This window comes from Phyllopteryx taeniolatus, chromosome 23, assembly GCF_024500385.1.
Source record: "Phyllopteryx taeniolatus isolate TA_2022b chromosome 23, UOR_Ptae_1.2, whole genome shotgun sequence".
NCBI lineage: Eukaryota > Metazoa > Chordata > Actinopteri > Syngnathiformes > Syngnathidae > Phyllopteryx > Phyllopteryx taeniolatus.
Genome location: NC_084524.1, coordinates 8283782 through 8303546, shown reverse-complemented (window position 1 = coordinate 8303546; position 19765 = coordinate 8283782). Strand labels below are relative to the sequence as shown.

General features: G+C 47.0%; 2 protein-coding genes across 6 annotated transcripts in view; one reads left to right on the top strand and one right to left on the bottom strand.

The window, feature by feature from the left end:
- LOC133472578 (zinc finger and SCAN domain-containing protein 2-like) overlaps positions 1–829 on the top strand; it is a 4352-nt gene extending 3523 nt beyond the window's left edge. The window contains exon 2 of the mRNA XM_061763640.1: positions 1–829. This exon is cut by the window's left edge and continues 1113 nt beyond it. The gene's annotated coding sequence lies outside the window, so the exon portion shown is untranslated.
- Positions 830–8717: 7888 nt separating this feature from the next.
- LOC133472575 (oocyte zinc finger protein XlCOF20-like) lies at positions 8718–17683 on the bottom strand. 5 transcript variants are annotated; one of them, XR_009786759.1, is made up of 3 exons: positions 16320–17492; positions 9183–11778; positions 8718–9105 (listed from the first exon to the last, which is right to left on the bottom strand). XR_009786759.1 is itself a non-coding variant. In XM_061763635.1 (3 exons), exons 2-3 carry the CDS (start codon positions 16432–16434, stop codon positions 10658–10660), a joined length of 1236 nt encoding a protein of 411 aa, XP_061619619.1. In that variant the 5' UTR covers positions 16435–17434; positions 17517–17683; the 3' UTR covers positions 8718–10657. The 5 variants fall into 5 exon arrangements, 4 of the variants coding, with proteins under 4 accessions (XP_061619619.1, XP_061619623.1, XP_061619620.1 ...); XM_061763635.1 differs by adding an exon at positions 17517–17683 and having other exon boundaries at positions 8718–11778; positions 16320–17434; XM_061763639.1 differs by having other exon boundaries at positions 11200–11778.
- Between the last annotated feature and the right edge of the window lie 2082 nt (positions 17684–19765).

Below are 19765 nucleotides of genomic sequence, written 5' to 3'. Positions count from 1 at the left end.
ATTGGGAAGTGATTACATAGCAGATATACAGCAGTTCAACGGATAAATATGATGCACTGCTTGTTGTATCCAGCGCCTTCCGGTCTTTGTCTCTTTCCGGCGCTGCGACGTCACATAAGCCAAACATCGTGTTCATTCGGCGTCGTGTGCAACGGTTCCATGCTGTTGTTCCTTGTGTATTTGTTGACGTGTGATTTAGCGATGTCACGATGGTTTATTGTGTGGCATTTGGCTGTACAAATGGTTCAGGCAGCGGCAAGAGTTTTTTTTGATTTTGGCCTTCCAAGTGAAAAAGGAATACGTGACCAGTGGATAGGGAAAGCCAATGGACAGGGGGAGAAACGTGCTCGGCTATGGGTGCCTAGCGAACGTTCCAAGCTGTGCCGATCACTTCCAACCGCCGTGTTTTGAGAAAGACTTGGCAGAACGCATTGGATGCAGAGGCTGAAACCGGCTACGGCCATCGGGACCTCGACCGCCAGCCGGAGAACTAAATGTCGCACCGTGGCGAAGCGCCGATCATTTCCTGGGATATACCTACGACTCTGTTATGGTTACTATGTACTGGGCAGCAGGAAACAAAGATCCACGCAGTAGTTTTCAGTACTGACCTCTGTACTTTTGCAAATATGAATTTGAACTGACCCCATAACATCTTTGTCATCTGACCTTGAAGCAACGCATGCGTTTTGTCCAATGTTTTTTGTGATTTGGGTATCAAATAAGTGGATGATTGATTGAAGTCATCTGTGAAGAAACTTTGACTTTTGGTGGTAAACTGTAAAGTGCACATGTGATCCTTGATCAAATAAACCTCTTCAAATAGTGGGAATAAGTCAATTTGCTTGTTTATCAAATCCACATTGAAAGGAATTGCAAAAGCTGTAATCCATTCGAAACCCTAACCCAGAAACAAAATTCTCACACACACACACACACATATATATATATATATATATTCATTCATCTTCCCAGCTATCTTTGGGCGAGAGGCGGGGTACACCCTCAACCGGTCGCCAGGCAATCGCAGGGCACGTATACACAAACAACCATTCGCACTCACATTCACACCTACGGGCAATTTAGAGCCTTCAATTAACCTACTCTGCATGTTTTTGGGATGTGCCCGGAGAAAACCCACACAGGCGCGGGGAGAACATGCAAACTCGGGTGCTGTCCATTTCTTCTGATCATCCTTAACACATTCACTGCCATTGACGGCTTTAGAAGTCAACTCTCCATGTTAACTGGGAAGGCTGGCGGTGAATAAGTACACTGTCAAAGGAACTGCCTGAAGAGCTCAGCGACAGAATTGTGGCAAGGCACAGATCTGGCCAAGGTTACAAAAAAAATTCTGCTGCAGAAAACAAAACAATGATCTATGTCCAGCTGCAACAAGTATTACGCACACAGAGCATAACAATAAAGGTTGTCTCAAACTAATCGAAGTCATATTTGACATATATGAAACACACATTTTTCCAACACAGCTCCCCCTTTTGATTATATCAATCACATATTGCATATTGTTCAAATTCATTCAAACATTAAACAGTCAAAATGAATCAAACTACTAAAAGTGACGACATATCGCTGAAAACTAATCATTAAAGTTCAAAACATGAAAAATGAACATGCATTAACAAAACACGGTTGAAGAAAATCCTTCATGAGCGGGTCGTCGCCGGGTGTGCGACAGAGTCAGACTGACGAACATGACGGTCATCATGTCATCGTTGGAGTTGCCAATTTCATCCAGGCCGTCGGGTTGCGGGAAGCGGTCGGGAAAATGTTCGGCCCAGACCCAAGAGTGAAATTGATTTCATCCCAACAAAATCAAAATCGGGTTGGATGTCACGCGAGGGTCCGTCGGCGCTGATCGGACTCGTTCCGTGAAATTCATTAGTTATGGTCCCAACCCGATATCCTTCATCAAATCGATACTAACATCATTATCTTTGCGACTGCATGCCAGTATCAGCTAAGAATTTCAATACGGCCCCCGTGTTCCTTTTTCAACCTATAGTCTACAAGTCATGGAATTTGTGTAATGTGGAAAGCCGCTATATCATCCCATGTTGACCTAATGACAAATGTGCGCAAATGCGAATGTTCCATCCATCATGAGTTCAAAATTATAGACATTAAATGTTTGTCGAACAATCATCATATGGATCACTATGATAACGCCAATATCGGTGCAGCCTGTTGAATCGGTTCTCAGTGAATCTAGAAATCGATTAAGGGCGGAACACAATAATGCAACGTGTGGTGTGACTTGTGCTGCTAAGCACAACAATAAAACAATCCACTGCCTTTGTACTCCAGAGCACAAAACAAGACAAAACCACAGAACAAAAGGAAGAGAAGAAAAGACAAATCACGGCCCACCCCCCTTTTGAGAAAGCGACACATCATCCCACCCATGCTCAACTGAGCAAAATACACGGTGGGATTTGGGAAAATGTCAAGGAAGTGGGAAAGAATATTGTGCACGAAGTTCAATTTGGGATGAAGACACAATGCAAAAGCATGTTCAACAAAAAATGCTGCCCAAAAATTAGTCGCCCGCCGACAGATAAGCAGAAGGCTTGCGTTCATTCTTGTCATCGCGCCGATAGGACATCGTTCAGGATTCGCTCTCACGCTTACGATTCAAATGCTTTCACACACACACACTACTGAAAGGACTACTCAAACACTCTTAACCTTGGTAAGAGGTCTGTATAGAAATGCATTGGACACTATTTAAAACAAAGATTGTTTCAAACAAAACTGTGAACAAATCGGGGTTCTGAACTCAATGTTGTGAATTGCGCATTTGCACAAAAAAACGATATTCTCCCCCCTCACAATAAGTAGTTAACATTTCGCTTTTCACATTTGTGTTCATTTATTTGTATCAGTGGAATGAGCCATGACTAACCGGAATTTAGATTGATCTAGAACCCCCCCCCCCCCCCAAAAAAAACCCCGTCAATGATACTTCATAGTTGCATACATGAACTCCGTAAGTGTGGACATGAAGGTCTGGCGGTGACTGCAAATGAAATCACGAGCCGAAGCGAAGCGGGGTTATCGGTGCCAAGCGCGTCTTCACTGCAGAGAAATAACGTCGGATGCGTGTGTGCGCCTGCACAGCGCCAGGAAAGCGCTGCTCTGTCTTTGGGGCCGCCGGAGGCCAGACGAACGGGGTCCCCCACCATTTTTTTGTTTTCCCTTCAGACAGTCTCTGGTCCGGTGTCTCTCCAATGTCCCTTCTTTCCACAAAGGAAGCATTTTCTTGCAGCGTCCCGCGTCCCCTCCCAGCCTCTTCTTCTTCTTCGTTCCCTTTGGGCCTGTCGCCACAGCGCGTCCTCCTTTTCCGTGCAAGCCTCCGTCTCCTGCATCCTCCTCTCCAACACCAACTGCCCTCAGGTCTTCCGTCACGAGCTCCATCAACCTTCTCTTTGGTCTTCCTCTCGCTCTCTTGCCCGGCAGCACCCTAACACTTCATGGCCGGCCTCACCGCGCTCTTCGAAACTTTGCCCTTCATCCGAGCAGAGACTCTTCTGTCACATAACACACCTGCTGACACCTTCCTCCACCCGTTCCAACCCGCTTGGACCCGTTTCTTCACTTCCTGACCACACTCACCGTTGCTCTGGACGGTTGACCCCAAGTCTTTCAAGTCCTCCACCCTCGCTCTCTCTTCTCCCTGTAGCCTCACTCTTCCCCCACCACCCCTCTCATATTAATAATACTTAAGATGGCGCCTACCAGTGTGGTCGCCTCGGTAACGCGCTCTCTAGTATTGTCTTTGTTTTTGTGTTTTTTGTGTTTTTCGTCCGCCTTTGGAGACCTTACACGACTCACTTACACAAGGGGAGACCTGCTAACCATCAAGGAGTCTACTCCGGACTTTCTGTCACCAACTTTCGAATATCCGCTCAGTTTTTTCCCCGAGTTACTCACCGGAGCGGCGTCCGCGGTTTTCGGCGCATGGAGACGGAAGCGGCGCCACAGAGGGAAGCGAGCAGGCATTCAGGTGAAACTCCGCAAGAGAGGACACAGATTGGCGTTCCCGTCGATCCACCTCGCGAATGTACGCTCCCTACCCAACAAAATGGACGAGCTTCATCTTCAGTTAAAGACCAGTAAAGACTTCGGACGTTCCGCGGCCATGTGCTTCACGGAGACCTGGCTTTGCAACGCTGTACCCGATGGCGCCGTTATGCTTCCCGGTTTCCATATTCATCGAGCGGACCGCGACATGGAATCATCGGGGAAAACAAAGGGCGGCGGGATATGCCTCTATATCAACGAAAAATGGTGTACGGACATCACGGTGCTCAGCACACACTGCAGCCCGCATTTGGAGTCGCTATTCGTAAACTGTAAACCATTCTACTCCCCACGTGAGTTCGCATCATTCATTCTCGCTGGCGTCTATATTCCGCCTCAAGCTAACACGAACGCCGCATTGCTAACGCTCGCCGATCAAGTCAACGAAATTGAAAAAAAACACCCCGACTCACCCCTCATTATTCTCGGGGACTTTAACAAAGCTAAACTCAACCACGAACTCCCTAAATACAAGCAGCACATCGACTGTCCTACCAGGGAAAATAATACTTTAGACCACTGCTACACCACGGTAAAAAACGCATACCGTGCTATACCTCGTGCAGCCTTGGGCTCGTCTGATCACTGCTTAATTCACTTAATACCGACGTACAGGCAAGAACTTAAATGTGCGAAGCCTACAGTGAAAACAGTCAAAAAGTCCAGAGCGGGGACAGGGCCCTGTATAATCGAGCTAGAAACCAGCTGACCAAAGAAATTAACATTGCAAAGAGGATCTATACAGCAAAGTTGGAAAAACAGTTTAGCGCAAACGACTCTAAATCAGTCTGGCATGCATTCCAGTCGCTGACTAATTACAAGCGACGATCCCCCCAAGCTGAGAACCCTAGCACACTAGCCAACGACTTGAATACCTTCTACTGCAGATTTGAAAAGGACAGTTTCACACCACACACCAACCCGGCCGCACCCGAGACCACAATCACACCTCTGACCTCTGCGTTAACCATCCATGAACAGGATGTGAGACGCATCTTCAAACAACAAAAGATTAACAAAGCGGCAGGCCCGGACCACGTGTCTCCATCCTGCCTCAAAGTCTGCGCGGACCAGCTCGCGCCAGTCTTCACTCAGATCTTCAACAGATCACTGGAAATGTGCGAAGTTCCATCCTGCTTCAAACGCTCCACCATCATCCCAGTCCCCAAGAAACCTGCAATCTCGGGTCTGAATGACTACAGGCCTGTCGCTTTGACATCTGTGGTCATGAAGTCCTTTGAACGTCTTGTGCTGGACCACCTCAAGAGTGTCACAGGTCCCCTGCTGGACCCCCTGCAGTTTGCCTAGCAAGCGAACAGATCTGCGGATGATGCAGTCAACATGGGACTGCACTTCATCCTAGAACACCTCGACAGTGCAGGGACCTACGCGAGGATCCTGTTCGTGGACTTCAGCTCAGCGTTCAACACCATCATCCCTGAACTCCTTTCATCCAAGCTTCTCCAGCTCAGCGTCTCACCTGCCATCTGCCAGTGGATTTACAGCTTTCTGACGGGCAGGACACAGCAGGTCAGGCTGGGGGAGGCCACCTCATCCACACGCAGTATCAGCACCGGGGCGCCCCAAGGTTGTGTCCTCTCTCCGCTGCTCTTCTCTCTCTACACGAACGACTGCACCTCAGCGAACCCGACTGTCAAACTCCTGAAGTTTGCAGATGACACCACTGTCATCGGCCTCATCAAGGACGGTGACGAGTCTGCATATCGACAGGAAGCGGAGCGGCCGGAGCTGCGGTGCGGCCGACACAACCTGGAGCTGAACACCCTCGAGACTGTAGAGATGATCGTGGACTTCAGGAGGCATCCTTCGCCACAGCTGCCCCTCACGCTGTCCAGCTGCCTTGTGTCAACCGTCGAGACCTTCAAGTTCCTGGGAATTACAATCTCCCAGGACCTGAAGTGGGCGACCAACATCAACTCCGTCCTCAAAAAGGCCGAGCAGAGGATGTACTTCCTGCGGCTTCTGAGGAAGCACGGCCTGCCACCGGAGCTGCTGAGACAGTTCTACACAGCGGTCATCGAATCGGTCCTGTGTTCTTCCATCACAGTCTGGTTTGGTGCTGCTACAAAAAAGGACAAACTCCGACTGCAACGGACAATCAAAACTGCTGAAAGGATTGTCGGTACCCCCCTACCCACCCTTGAGGACTTGCACGCTGCCAGAACTAAGACAAGGGCGTGCAAAATCCTCTCGGACCCTCCCCACCCCGGTCACCAGCTCTTCCAGCTCCTTCCCTCAGGTAGGCGCTACCGATCAATGCAAACTAGAACTAGTAGACATTCCAACAGCTTCTTCCCTCTTGCAATCAACTTCTTGAACAGCTAACTTACAATTCCATTACAACAAGCTGGCAATTTTTGGACTTGAGTTCGTTGTCACATTTCTGTATTATGTATTACTCGTGCACTCACTGTAGTTGTCGCGCCGTGCTGCACTATTTGCATATAGTGGCCACTCATGCCAGAGTAGCATCTGCTCCATTTGCACACTGATTGAGGAGTATCTGTAACATTTGCACAACCATTGTCCCAGATTATCGCAGTACTCGTCACTTTAAACTGCATCCACTCCTTGAAGTCTCAGTGCCCTTTGCACAATGGTCATTGCACCGGACTATTGCGATATTAGCCATTCGAACTGAGGACTCTGCATCTTTTTGCACAATTGTTGTTTGTTGTTGTTTTTTGTCAATGTCTTTCTGTCTCCAAAGTGTTCTGTCAATTGACTGTCTGTTGTCGTACGAGAGCGGCTCCAACTACCGGAGACAAATTCCTTGTGTGTTTTGGACATACTTGGCAAATAAAGATGATTCTGATTCTGATTCATGCACATATATTCTGTCTTACTTTCAATTATATTAATACTTTCCATGAGTTTTTGCCGCTACTCAACAATCTGATCATTATAAATGCCTCAGTAAGCCCCATAGGACGGACTTTGAAATCTAAAGCAGCATAGTAAGTCTCACCCGCCTCTGCGTTAACGTCGATGGCGTTCTCAGCGTCAACCTCCGGTGTTAGACCCTCCCCTGTAGTCTTCTCATCACAGTCGGAGTTGTCACACTCGCCCGCGTGGTCAGTATCGGATACGGAGGTCTCTTCAGCGGAGTCAAAGTTTCCGGTGTCGTTGGTTTTAATTATAGACTCGTTACAAGGGGTTGGAGCCTCTGCGCTGATTTCCGTCCATAACCCCACGGTGGAACCGAAAGGTACTCCTCTCACATCATCGAGGTGTTCCCATCGCGCGGCCAGGCATCTCGGATCTTTTTATAATTTGTTGGGTTAGAGGCGTGGTTATAGAAATGACAATGCTCTTTTGATGCTCATGATGTTCTTCCATTGCCGGCTGGTTGTAAAGTGGGAGGAGATGTCTTCTGGAACTGTTGTTGTGGAACTGCTCTCTGAGTAAGGCTTGAATCGTAGTTTTCCATGTTGTCGGTTTGGACATGTCTTCAGAGAGCGTTGATTGTTTTATCGGGGTAGGGGGGAATAAGAGAGGCCCTCTACTGGTGGAAGAGGTTTGCGACGTTTATGCTGGGGGTCAAGACAAGTCTGTTCTAAACTTGTTTAGAACATGTCTGGACATGTTGTAACATGGTGACATCCTTTCTGATTTCCGGTCACAACATTTCACGACTTCCGCACTTCCGTCCGGCAACAACCCACGGTCTCCTCCGCTAACGTTACTTCCGATTTCCGGCAAGCAACGGTGGCGCCGTTTCCGGTTTTCACTTTGACTTCAGGCAATAAGCGATGGCGTCACTTCCGGCAACAATCAACAATGTCACTTCAGGTTGGTGATGTCACTCTGTGAAGTCAGATGAAGAAAATAGTTTTCTTCTCTTGAGGTTTCTTCATTTTCATTTGAACGAGTTGATCACGTCCAAAACTTGTAGAAGTACAAAGAATATTTGTCTTATTCCTACTCAGCTGGTCTGAGCTCATGAATGCACAGCCTAGTGTTGTCACGGTGTCTCCGAAAATATTACAATAATCAGTCCAACTTTTGGAGATTTTATGGCTCAGATAAGATCCAGCTGACAGTATGAGGAAATGAATCGGCAAGAATGACTTCACGTGGGATGACGTGGCGGCAGTCTTCTTTCCTCAAGGAAACATTTCCACGGTCGATTCCTTCCAACATATTGCACTGTCACTATTTTCACTTGACGTCCCAAAGATCCATCCAGAATGACCCCATGGGAAACCTGAGGAAATGCAATCGGTTCCTGCTCCGTATGCATCAGGGTGTGACAGGCAGACATGTTCAAAATGCGGGCGGGCGGGCCAAACTCTGACTCGGTAAACGATTCTGAGACTACGATTTTGGAGGCCTTTTTTTCTGCAGACATGCATCATTTACGAGTCCAGCATTACGGAACAAGTGCCCATGTTCACACCGTTGAAAGTATTTTGACACCGGTGCTAATTCTCAACATTTGCCCGCGGGAGGCTTTTAGATAATATATGGACAAGAAGAAGATACAAGCCCAATTCCAATGAAGTTGCGACGTTGTGTTAAACATAAATAAAAACTGAATACAATCATTTGCAAATCATGTTTGACCTAAATTTCATTGAATACACTACAAAGATAAGATATTTAATGTTCAAACTGATCCACTTTATTGTTTTTAGCAAATAATCGTCAACTTAGAATTTGATGGCTGCAACACGTTCCAAAAAAGTTGGGACAGACAGGCTCATGTTTACCACTGAGTTACATCACCTGTTCTGTGAACAACATTCAATAAACGTTCGGGAATTGTTGAAGCTTTGTAGGTGGAATTCTTTCCCATTCTTGCTCGATGTGCAGCTTCGGTTGCTCAACAGTCCGGGGTCTCCGTTGTCGTATTTTACCCTTCATAATGCGCCACACACTTTCAATGGGAGACGGGTCTGGACTGCAGGCAGGGCAGTCTCTTTTACTACGAAGCCAGGCTGTTGTAACACGTGCGGAATGTGGTTTGACATTTTCTTGCTGAAATAAGCAGAAGGGCGTCATGAAAAAAACCTTGCTTGGATGGCAGCATATGTTTCTCCAAAACCTGTATGTACCTTTCAGCATTAATGGTGCCTTCACAGGTGTGTAAGTTACCCATGCCATTGGCACTAACACAGCCCTATACCATCACAGATGCTGGCTTTTGAACTTGGCGACCATAACAGTCCGGATGGTTCTGTTCCTCTATGGCCCGGAGGACACGACGTCCACAATTTCCAAAAACTATTTGAAATGTGGACTCGTCTGACCACAGAAGACTTTTCCACTTTGCGTCAGTCCATCTTAGATGAGCTCGGGCCCAGTGAAGCCGGCGGCGTTTCTGGGTGTTGTCGATACATGGCTTTTGATTTGCATTGTAGAGTTTCAAGTTGCACTTACGGATGTAGGGTTGTAGTGTCCTCGCCACCTCGTGGTGAGAGGTGGGGCTTCCAGGTTCTTCTGCAAGGTGAACAAACGAGCTAGAGCGAGGACAAAGGCGCTTCGGCCTTTTATGCACAAAAGAGAGTGAGGAAGTGCACCCCTAACCCCTGTTTGTATGTGCCCTGTGATTGGCTGGCAACCAGTTCAGGGTGCACCCCGCCTCCTGCCGGATGATAGCTGCGATAGGCTCCAGCACGCCCGCGGCCCTCGTGAGGAGAAGTGGCTCAGAAAATGGATGGATGGATGGATGGATAGGATTATTTGTGGTTTTAATCCCATCCCTCCATTTTCCAAACCGCTTATCCTCACGAGAGTCGCGGACGTGCTGGAGCCTATCCCAGCTATCTTCGGGCGAGAGGCGGGGTGCACCCTGAACTGGTCGCCAGCCAATTGCATGGTTTTACTCCCATGGGAATAAAAGATTAATTATTGGATCGAAGATAAGGAAACCGGTTTCACGCACACCCGGTTTAATTCATGGAATGAGTGTTTCAATTTCATGTGGCCGCTGAGAGCATTTAGTATACGCAATGTGGCATTTGTGTCGGGCGGGGTGAAAGGTCTCATCCGGTTCCGTGGACAAGCAGATTTGACATCAGACAATAAAATTCAAAGAAATACAATCACTAGTGACATTGGTGTGGTGGTAGAGACTGGGAGCATTCATGCCAGGGTCTCAAGATATTAAAGCATTCGGTGAGAACGTTTCAATATCTCTCAATCATCGGGTGCGGTAACACTCCACCGCCTGCGGGTGTCACTGGGCTCCATCAATTGTCCCAGACCAGAAAGGGGCAAATGGTCTCGTGTTGTTGAGCAGAGACTAGTCTCTGCCCAGGAGAGTTTTCAGACCGGCTGTGGGTGAAAGTTAATTAATTTAGCATCAGAGGAAGAAACCAATGTCCTGTGCTTCCCCTTTGATGATGAGTTCCTTCAGTCTGGCTGGTAGGAAATTTAGCGTCTGTGTGAGATAAATTAGGAATCCTTGTGGCTGTCTGTCACAGCGGGGCGGCTTGGAAGAATGCAGACCAGTCCGGGATTGGGGGTTGCTGGGTGCCATTGAATTCGGCAGGGCATATTCGCTACAGTAACATGGTCATTACTTTTTTTAAACATTTGCATTAAAAGATTCTTGATCACTGCTATTCTCACCAGCACACTTGTGTGTCTCCACTCGATCCTTAAGAGCGAATCTCTGACCACAAACTGAGCAGGAAAAAGGTTTCTCACCGGTGTGTGTTCTTGTGTGTAATTTTAAACTTTTCTTCTCAGAGAATCTTTGACCACAAACTGAGCAGGAGAACGGTTTCTCACCAGTGTGGGTTCTTGTGTGGATTTTTAAACTTTTCCTCACAGAGAATCTTTGACCACAAACTGTGCAGGAGAACGGTTTCTCACCAGTGTGTGTTCTTGTGTGTATTTTTAAATCTCCCTTCTGAGTGAATCTTTGAGCACAAACTGTGCAGGAAAAAGGTTTCTCACCGGTGTGGGTTCTTATGTGTTTTTTTAAGTGTCCCTTCTGAGTGAACCTTTGACCACAAACTGAGCAGGAAAAAGGTTTCTCACCAGTGTGGGTTCTTGTATGTATTTTTAAATCTCCCTTCTGAGTGAATCGTTTACCACAAACTAAGCAGACAAAAGGTTTCTCACCAGTGTGCGTTCTTGTGTGCATTTTTAAGTGTCCCTTCTGAGTGAATCTTTGAGCACAAACTGTGCAGGAAAAAGGTTTTTCTCCAGTGTGGGTTCTTACGTGTTGTTTCAAACTGCTCTTATCAGCAAAAGTTTTCCCACACTGAGAACATTTCCATCGTTTGTTGTCAGTGTGACATGTCAGATCACCTTCAGACTGTTTATCATCATCATCATCATCATCATCATCATCAGTGTGAGGAGAGTGCGACGCCATGTCGTCACTATCTGACAGCGGAGCCAAGAGGCCGTCTGCTTGTGATCCTCCACGGTGGTCTCCATCACCTTCTGTTGTCATGTGTTGACTTGCGCTTAGAGGCTCCGCCCCTCTGCTCTCCTCACTTTGACCTTCATCTTCACTCTTCAAAGGGACACCAGTCGAGGAAAACTTGGTGATATCCTCCTCCTCCTCCTCCTCTTCCTGTTTGATGTGGGGGCACGCTTCTTCCTCCTCTTTTTTAATCGAAATGGGCTCCTCTTCCTCTTTCATGCGAGGGGGCTCTGGCTCCTGCCGCTCAGTACGAAGATGCTCGGTGATGTCTGCAAGACACGAGAAGACAAACACACACGGTGTGGTCAATCTTTTCTCATGTTGTGACTTTAATGTTGGCTATTATGGTTTAGATTTCTATTCAAGGTTAATGTGAAAGCCAGATGAGTTTGATATATTGGGAATAATACAATTGGGCAGGTCAACAACAATAAAATGTGAAAAAAGTGGAAAATAATGAAGTTCATACAAACAAGTATCAATCAAGGTAACACAGTGGACCCCTGCTTACTCCCGGTTTGGCATTTGCAAATGTTTCTGTATATATATATTTTTAAATATAAGAGTGGCCTCTTGTCAACATAATTTCAGCAGCAGTGAAGTCAATCCAAAAACATGCAGTTCAAAATAATTTGACAAAGCCTCACCGCATTCATCCCGTACACGATTGCTGCACCTGTTTTTAGCTAATAAACATTTTATTCAACATGTGCTTCTATGGCATGTCATACGTTGCAAATATTTAAGTATATACCATCGTACAGTTGCTTTTATCTGGTTGTGGGTCCCTCTTTGAAGTTTCAAGTGACATTCTATATTATATTGACAACTTGTGACGAACTTATTCAACAGCATGTCTTGGCACTATAATTGCTATTCTCACATACAATAATGTGACACCTTTATTGACAGAATCACATGAGAAGAAATTTCAGGTTTGGTGATATTTTAAGCGACTTGAGTAGTTTTCCAAGTCAACGAAAACCATCCATCCATTTTCAACACCGCTTATCCCGTTTAGGGTCACGGGGCGCCGGAGCCTATCCCGGCTGACTTCGGGCGAAAGGCGGACTACACCCCGAACTGGTCGCCGGTCAGTCGCAGGGCACATATAGACACGGACAACCATTCGCACCGTCACCCACGCGGCCTGCACCAAAGTCAGGCGAGTGTACCACTACACCTTCAGTGACTAGTCAACGAAAACATGATACTTCAATGAAATCAATGTGGTTTCTCACATAGATTAATTTTGGATCATTTTACTTGGAGTGGGTTGCTGCAGCAGCCTCGACAGCAGAAAACATTTGTCCAAGTCCTAGGGTGTATCCCTATTCTGGCCGATGATGGAGGATTGTTAACCTGACGTGCAAAAGGATTTACGCAGTGCAGTAACACTGCTCGATCGATTTACTGGAGTAGTTGTAGTCACAGTGTTGCTAGTGGCCTTAGAAGTAGTATAATCGACCGTTGAAATGCTTCCTTGAGGCAAGAAAATATAACCACTTCCTGCCACGTATAACATGCGTCACATCACTTTATGTCCAAAAATCACTTTGTCATAAAGCGCCAACATTTTCAATGGGAGACGGGTCTGGACTGCAGGCAGGCCAGTCTAGTACCCGCACTCTTTGACTACGAAGCCACGCTGTTGTAACACGTGCGGAATGTGCTTTGGCATTGTCTTGCTGAAATAAGCAGGGGCGTCCGTGAAAAAGACGTTGCTCGGACGGCAGCTTATGTTTCTCCAAAACCTTTCAGCATGAATGGTGCCTTCACAGATGTGTAAGTTCCCCATGCCATTGGCACTAACACAGCCCCATACCATCACAGATGCTGCCTTTTGAACTTTGCATCTATAAAAGTATGGATGGTTCTTTTCCTCTTTGGCACCACGACCACAATTTCCACAAACAATTTGAAATGCGAAATCGTCGGACCACAGAACACTTTTCCACTTTGCATCAGTCGGGCCCAGAGCAGCCGGCGGCGTTTCTGGGTGTTGTTGAGAACTGGCTTTTGCTTTGCATAGTAGAGTTTGAAGTTGCACTTCCGGATGTAGCGCCAAACTGTATTTACTGACAGTGGTTTTCGGAAGTGTTCCTGAGCCCATGCGGTGATATCCTTCACACATCGATGGCGGTTTTTGATGCAGTGCCGCCTGAGGGATCGAAGGTCAAGAGCATTCAATGTTGGTTTCCGGCCTTGCCGCTTCCATGCAGTGATTTCTCCAGATTCTCTGAACCTTTTGATGATCTTATGGACCGTAGATGATGAAATCCCTCAATTCCTTGCAACTGTACGTTGAGGAACATTGTCCTTAAACTCTTCGACTACTTTCTCCCACACTTGTTCACTTGTTGTATTTATGTTTAACACAACGTCCAAACTTCATTGGAATTGGGGTTGTAGATCATTGTAACGGAGTAAAAGTACGGTTACTTCTTAAGAGCACAAGCGGCGCAAGCCTTTTTCCGGGTCTCGTCAACTCCTGCGACTTATCCAAAGCAGGTCCCGAGCGAAAAGGCCGAACCTCAGGCCGATGCGTTCGCATATTAGTCCGCCGCGGCCTAATATGCAGAAATGACACGTGTGGGATGGATCTAGCTGCCAGCGTTCAAAGAGTACGAAACAGCCTATGACGACAGCGACCCCCCACCCAGGAAAAACTCATCAGATCTAGACAATTCACGTATTGTCTCACATTGCTTCAATCGGTGAGCAAAGCTGTCCCTTGACGAATACGACAAGCACCCACAATGAAGTCACGTTGCCGTCGCACACATACTCAACTTGTCACCATCGGAAGAAACCGGCCACAAAGTCGACGGCAGTCGGGATATAAACGGTAGCCCTTCGCGGGGCTACCGTTTGTCTTCTCCGAAGTCGTCGCCATCTTGTTTTCGGGTGTTTAACGGTGGGCTTGCAAAGCGCCCCGTCGTCTGGATTTCCTCTGCGCTCCTTAAATCAAATACGTATCTGCCTTCTTTCCTCGCGTTGTGACTTTCAAAAGCTTCAAGACACTCAAAATTTATTCGCAATCAAATATTTAGGAGCCATTTATGCTACCAAAGGCAAAGTTTTGTGGACAGAAATAGAATACAGGACATTTGAATTTGCAATAAAAACGGAAGCGGCCTGTTGGAATAGTATTGTTTACCTTTTTCATATTTCAAGCTTTTGCTTAGCGTAAGTGCACAGAGAAACCTCTTTCACAGGTGGCACTAGTAACTCGAGTAGCGAATGCAATTTTGGTAAACCCGGACCACGACCGATCCGATACGGAATTCTTTGGATGAACGCTCACATTCGTTTGGCAAAGTTTGAAGCCCTTGATGCCCTTCCCGACGCCACCCTCTGCATTTATCCGGGCTTGGGACCGGCCTACAGTTTGCACTGGCTTGTGCCCCCCATAGGGCTGCATTACTTCGTTCTTAATTCATTGGAGATATTTATTTTACAATCCCATGAGAAAATGGTCCTATTTATTTCTCAATGGCCAAAAGGGAGGACCGTGGTTGTGCCAGCCTATAGTAAGCCATGAGCAATGATGAGGAGGAGGAAGATGATAGGGGGGCATCGAGGGGTCTCGCACAGGGCGCCGCCCCCGGCTTGCAGTATGGGTTTTTCAGCTGGTTTTGCACACTTTTCGAAGATTGCGACCCTGAATCTTTTTGGCAGCCCGGTCCGGTTTCACGTAAAGACATTTTGACGGCCCGCCATAGCTGCTGTCCGGCAAAACAGAAACGCCTGCACGTCCCCGAAGCCCGTCGGCGGTTCCCGCGCGTGCTCAGACATGGCTGTCGGCTTCCGAGAACGCGGCGTCTGCGGGCGGCTTTCCTTTGCGCCACAGGCTCACGCCTGTGCTCAACTCAAGTGAGGAAGGAACGAATCGATTCGTGAAGTGATTCTTTAGTATGTTCACTCAAAAGATTGGATTGTTTGTTCACGATACTCAAGCGCCGTCTGCCGCCCCCAAAAACAAAATGATGTGTACTAATAACAATCGAATTGGGCGCCCATCTAATATTTCCAGTGTGCATGCGCACCTGGGCACGACGTCAGTGCACCCCCGCCGATAACCAAATAAATAACAGCGGCATCGTTCCAAAAAAAGGAATCCCTGATGGCTCAATAAAATGTTACGAGTTAATCATGACTTTAGAAGTCATGCAAATAAGTAAATGTATTCAACATGTACAGCTCTACCGCTGTATGTTTACAGCGTTCTATTTCAAAACAATGTATCATTTTCAGGGTCAAAGGTGCTTCGGGTTCAAAGATGGCCCCTCCCCTATGTCTTCAAGGGATTTGACACCGTCTTCCTCGTATTCAAATATTTCAGTTGCAAAGCTTTTACTTCTCATTTATTTCACTTATTTGAGCGCTTTTTTTTTGTGTTTTGTTTTAAAAAGGTTGAATTGCAGCCGAGAGAGCTGCTTCTCATTCAAACGACGACGCGGCCTTTCAAGACACCTGGCACCTTTACTCCGAATGGTTGGAAAGATGGAGCCGATTGATACCACTTGCAGGCCAAGAATTCCGCGGCTGGCAGCTGGTCCACACGTTGTGGAAACTGCGTCACGTGCGCGATGACGTCTTTAACAGATTTGTTAACTGTTTTTCCATCCGGGGGTTGGCTGGGGCACATGGGCAGCGGCCACCACGTAGCTCCGCCCCCGCCGCAGACCCACGCAGTACACGTTACAGGATGTGAATCATGTTAATGTTAAATGCATCATCAAACGGGGCCGGTAAACAAACACAGGAGGATCATTCCAATTAGAACGCGTGCGACATGGGAACCAACCTGCTCCGCGTAGCGCAGTGCGAGGCTGCAGAAGTTGAAGACGTGGCTCCTTCTCCTCTTTTGGGCCACAAAGTTCCTCCTCCTCGTCGTACTCCGGCGTCCTCGTTGCACACATTTTCACACGACGACCCTTGCGAGGAGAAGCGGCTCAGAAAATGGATGGATGGATGGATGGATGGATCGCAACACTTTCCGCTCTACGTTGGAGGGATGAGAAAAGTGAAAGTGAAAATCACAAATGTGAAGCAACGCAATCGAGATCCAGACTTGGACATTGTGGCTTAAACAGTACGTTAGTTCAAATGGCAAAGCGCCAAAGTGGTCCATGTGATTACTGTCAACAAGAGGAAAGAGTAGAAGATGGAATGATGCATTGGAAGAGATCAGAGAAAGAAGACTTGAGGAGATAAATGTGTGTTGAAACATTATTCTACAAAGGGGTTCAGAATCTGCATGAATTGGGGACTCTAAATTGCCCGTCGGTGTGAATGTGAGTGCGAATGGTTGCGTGTTTGTTTGTATGTGCCCTGCGATTGGCTGGCGACCAGTTGAGGGCGTACCCCGCCTCCTGCCCGATGACAGCCGGGATGGGCTCCGGCACGCCCGCGACCCGCGTGAGGAGAAGCGGCTCAGACAATGGATGGATGGTATTCAGAATCCAGTTTAAGATAACAAATAATAACGATTCAGAAAAGAATCGTTACAATATATTATCTCAGACGAACAAAGCTGACAGAATAATCAGAATCATCTTTATTTGCCAAGTATGTCCAAAACACACAAGGAATTTGTCTCCTTTTTTTCGTGTGAGTATGAGATCATGTGGTCCCCACTCCTTACTCGTAGGTGACGGAAAGAAGAACACTTTCCCTCACGCTTGATCTCTGCTTAGCGAAGTGTTGTTCACAAACGCGTCTCTTTCTTAGCAAGCTAAGCTAGGCTATGCTAAGCTAGGCCGAGAAGCTTCAAGGTGCACGAGACGCCTCCAACCGGGCACGAAGATTGCACGAATGACGTTTTAGTCCACGGAAGTCGCGATCGAGGGCGTCCCGCGTCGAGGATTCACAACATTCGGTCCAAATTCAGCTCGCTTTGCCGAAGCGCGATCGTCCCTCCTGCAGCAGAGCGAGAAGGGAAAGGAGACGCATTACCCATGATGCTTTTCGGCAGGAATATTTAAAGCGACAGGCCACCGACTCGAGCCTCAATTGGTCCTCGTTTCAGCACTTGACGGCACAAGGGACAATGAGGAGGCTGCGGTTCGGCTCCATCTCCGCCGTCTGGCCGCCCTCGGTCGGAGAGTGCCACAAGAACTGCGTGGCAAGTGCCACAAGTGAGTGGCGACCCAAACCACGAGACTCAGGACAACGTGGCCAAACTTCTCAGTTCCTCAAAATCGTGCTTCATCATCAGAAACTATGCACACTGTGGTGAACCTTTCACTCTTATTTTGTAACACACCACCGGAAGTAAGGAGGTGATCCACTACTTCTGACTGACTAAAAAATACAACACAAAGCAAGCAGAGTCTGGTGAAGGGTGTGATTATTGTGACATTTGAAATGCTTTTCCAGGCCTTTACTGGAGCCACTTTAAGTTCTTCTTTGTTTCTGGGGGTTTCTCCCTTCAGTGTCCTCTTCAGGAGGTAAACTGCATGCTCTATGTGGTTAAGGTCCAGTGATTGACTTGGCCAGTCTAAGTCCACCTTGCATATCCCCCCCCCCCCCCCCAGTAAAAAGAAAACTACGGATGACAGAAACCGCAGTTGGGGCCTAATGTGTGTCATGGCACTGAGAGCTCTAAAAAACAACAACAACAACAGCAACACAACTCAAAACTCAAAGTGACTCATTTTAAACACAACCCTCCCACCCAATTTCTTCAGCTGGGAACAAAAACACAGTGGGACAGTTCCCATTTATCGTCAGTCTTTGTACCTCTGCTCCAAATATTTTGTATTTGTTTCATTGCATTTTTATTTTTTTAAAACAACACCAATGATACTATCGTTTATTGTGACCGAGGCCTGTCAACCAGGACGGTTCCACAACATCCAGAGCCTTTAGGAACTCCGGGACGATCTCATCCACCTGCCGCACGGGAACTTCTTAACCACCTCGGTGACCTCAGGCCGAGAGACAGGGGAGACCGCCCTAGAGTGAACCATCTGTTGGTCATGAAAATGCAACAGGTCGACCTTTTGAACCAAACTAATTCCATACTTTGCCAATCGCATTTTTCATAAGAGATGTGATTTGAAAGTTGGGATAGAGTACAGTGTGAAGCAGTTGCGAAACCCAAGGTCAAATGAGTTTTTTTCAACCAGACAATGAGTTGAGAAAACCAGCGTCTGTATACTCGTGCAAAACCGCAGGCGAAAAAAACGCGAGGTGGAACGCAACGAGAGCCTTATTTGACATACATGATGATTTTTTTTTTTCTTTTAATCCTTTCAAATTTGCCAGCTGTTTAAAAACGCATCTCTGTGGTGTGTCAAATTGACCAGACATTTTTGGGCGTATTTGGTGGGTCTTTAACTACATTTACAGCGACTTACTTTTACTTTACTTTGCCATTTATGACTGCCTACGTGGTCAAATGTATCCCCAAGTGTTGGCCTCGCCATATTAGCAAATGGAAATGTTGTCAAGTCACACACGATTAGATGTTAATGATGTCGACGTAACGTCATACATACATATGTAACCGGGTCAACCTGTGTGTTTAATGAAGTATATATCGAATTACACAAAATCTGTAACTGCCTGACGAGAAAATGCCTCCCAATCCAGTATAAAGTGTGTGTGTGTGCGTGTGTGTGTGTGTGCGTGTATGTAGCTCGGTGCTCCTCCTCTTTTATTTCTTCTTCTGTGGTCCCCGCTCTAAATGCTTTCTGCACCCTCACTTCTGCCCTCTTGTGGGAGAGCTGGGTGAGCTTATTTCATTCGGGTGGTAATCCGGCAGCATCCTAATGTTTCTCTTTGTTCATGATATGCATCTCTGGTCTCAAGGTTATTCTATCTCATAATGGGTCCATGTCAGCGGAGTTGCATTTAAAAATAATATGTTGAACAGTTGAAGCTCGCTGGCTTGACGCTATGACAAACCCAATTAACTTCCGGGTTGTCGATGTCTTCATCTGCATTTTATTTGAGTGGGCGGCGCAATTTACATGGATTGTCGATTTTTTTGGATCAGAATAAACGGAGATCGTCTCCGAAAATCGTCTCGTTTTCACACTTGATCTCTGCCGAGCGACGTGTCGATCACAAACGCGTCTCCCTCTTTGGTAGCGGCTAGCAAGCTGAGCTAAGCTAGGCCGAGGACACCCAGACGAGTTGAACCGGACACGATTCGTCGATTTAACGAATGGCGTTTGAAGTCATGATGGACGTCCTGGGTCGAAGCTTCTGGATATTCGATAGGCCGACAAAAAAAAAAAAAAA

Coding starts and splice junctions, on each gene's coding strand:
- LOC133472575 (XM_061763635.1), bottom strand. CDS start 16,434: ATGTGTGCAACGAGGACGCCGGAGTACGACGAGGAGGAGGAACTTTGT. Junction 11,779..16,319: donor CACTGCGCTACGCGGAGCAG/GTTGGTTCCCAT, acceptor CGTGTCTTGCAG/ACATCACCGAGCATCTTCGT.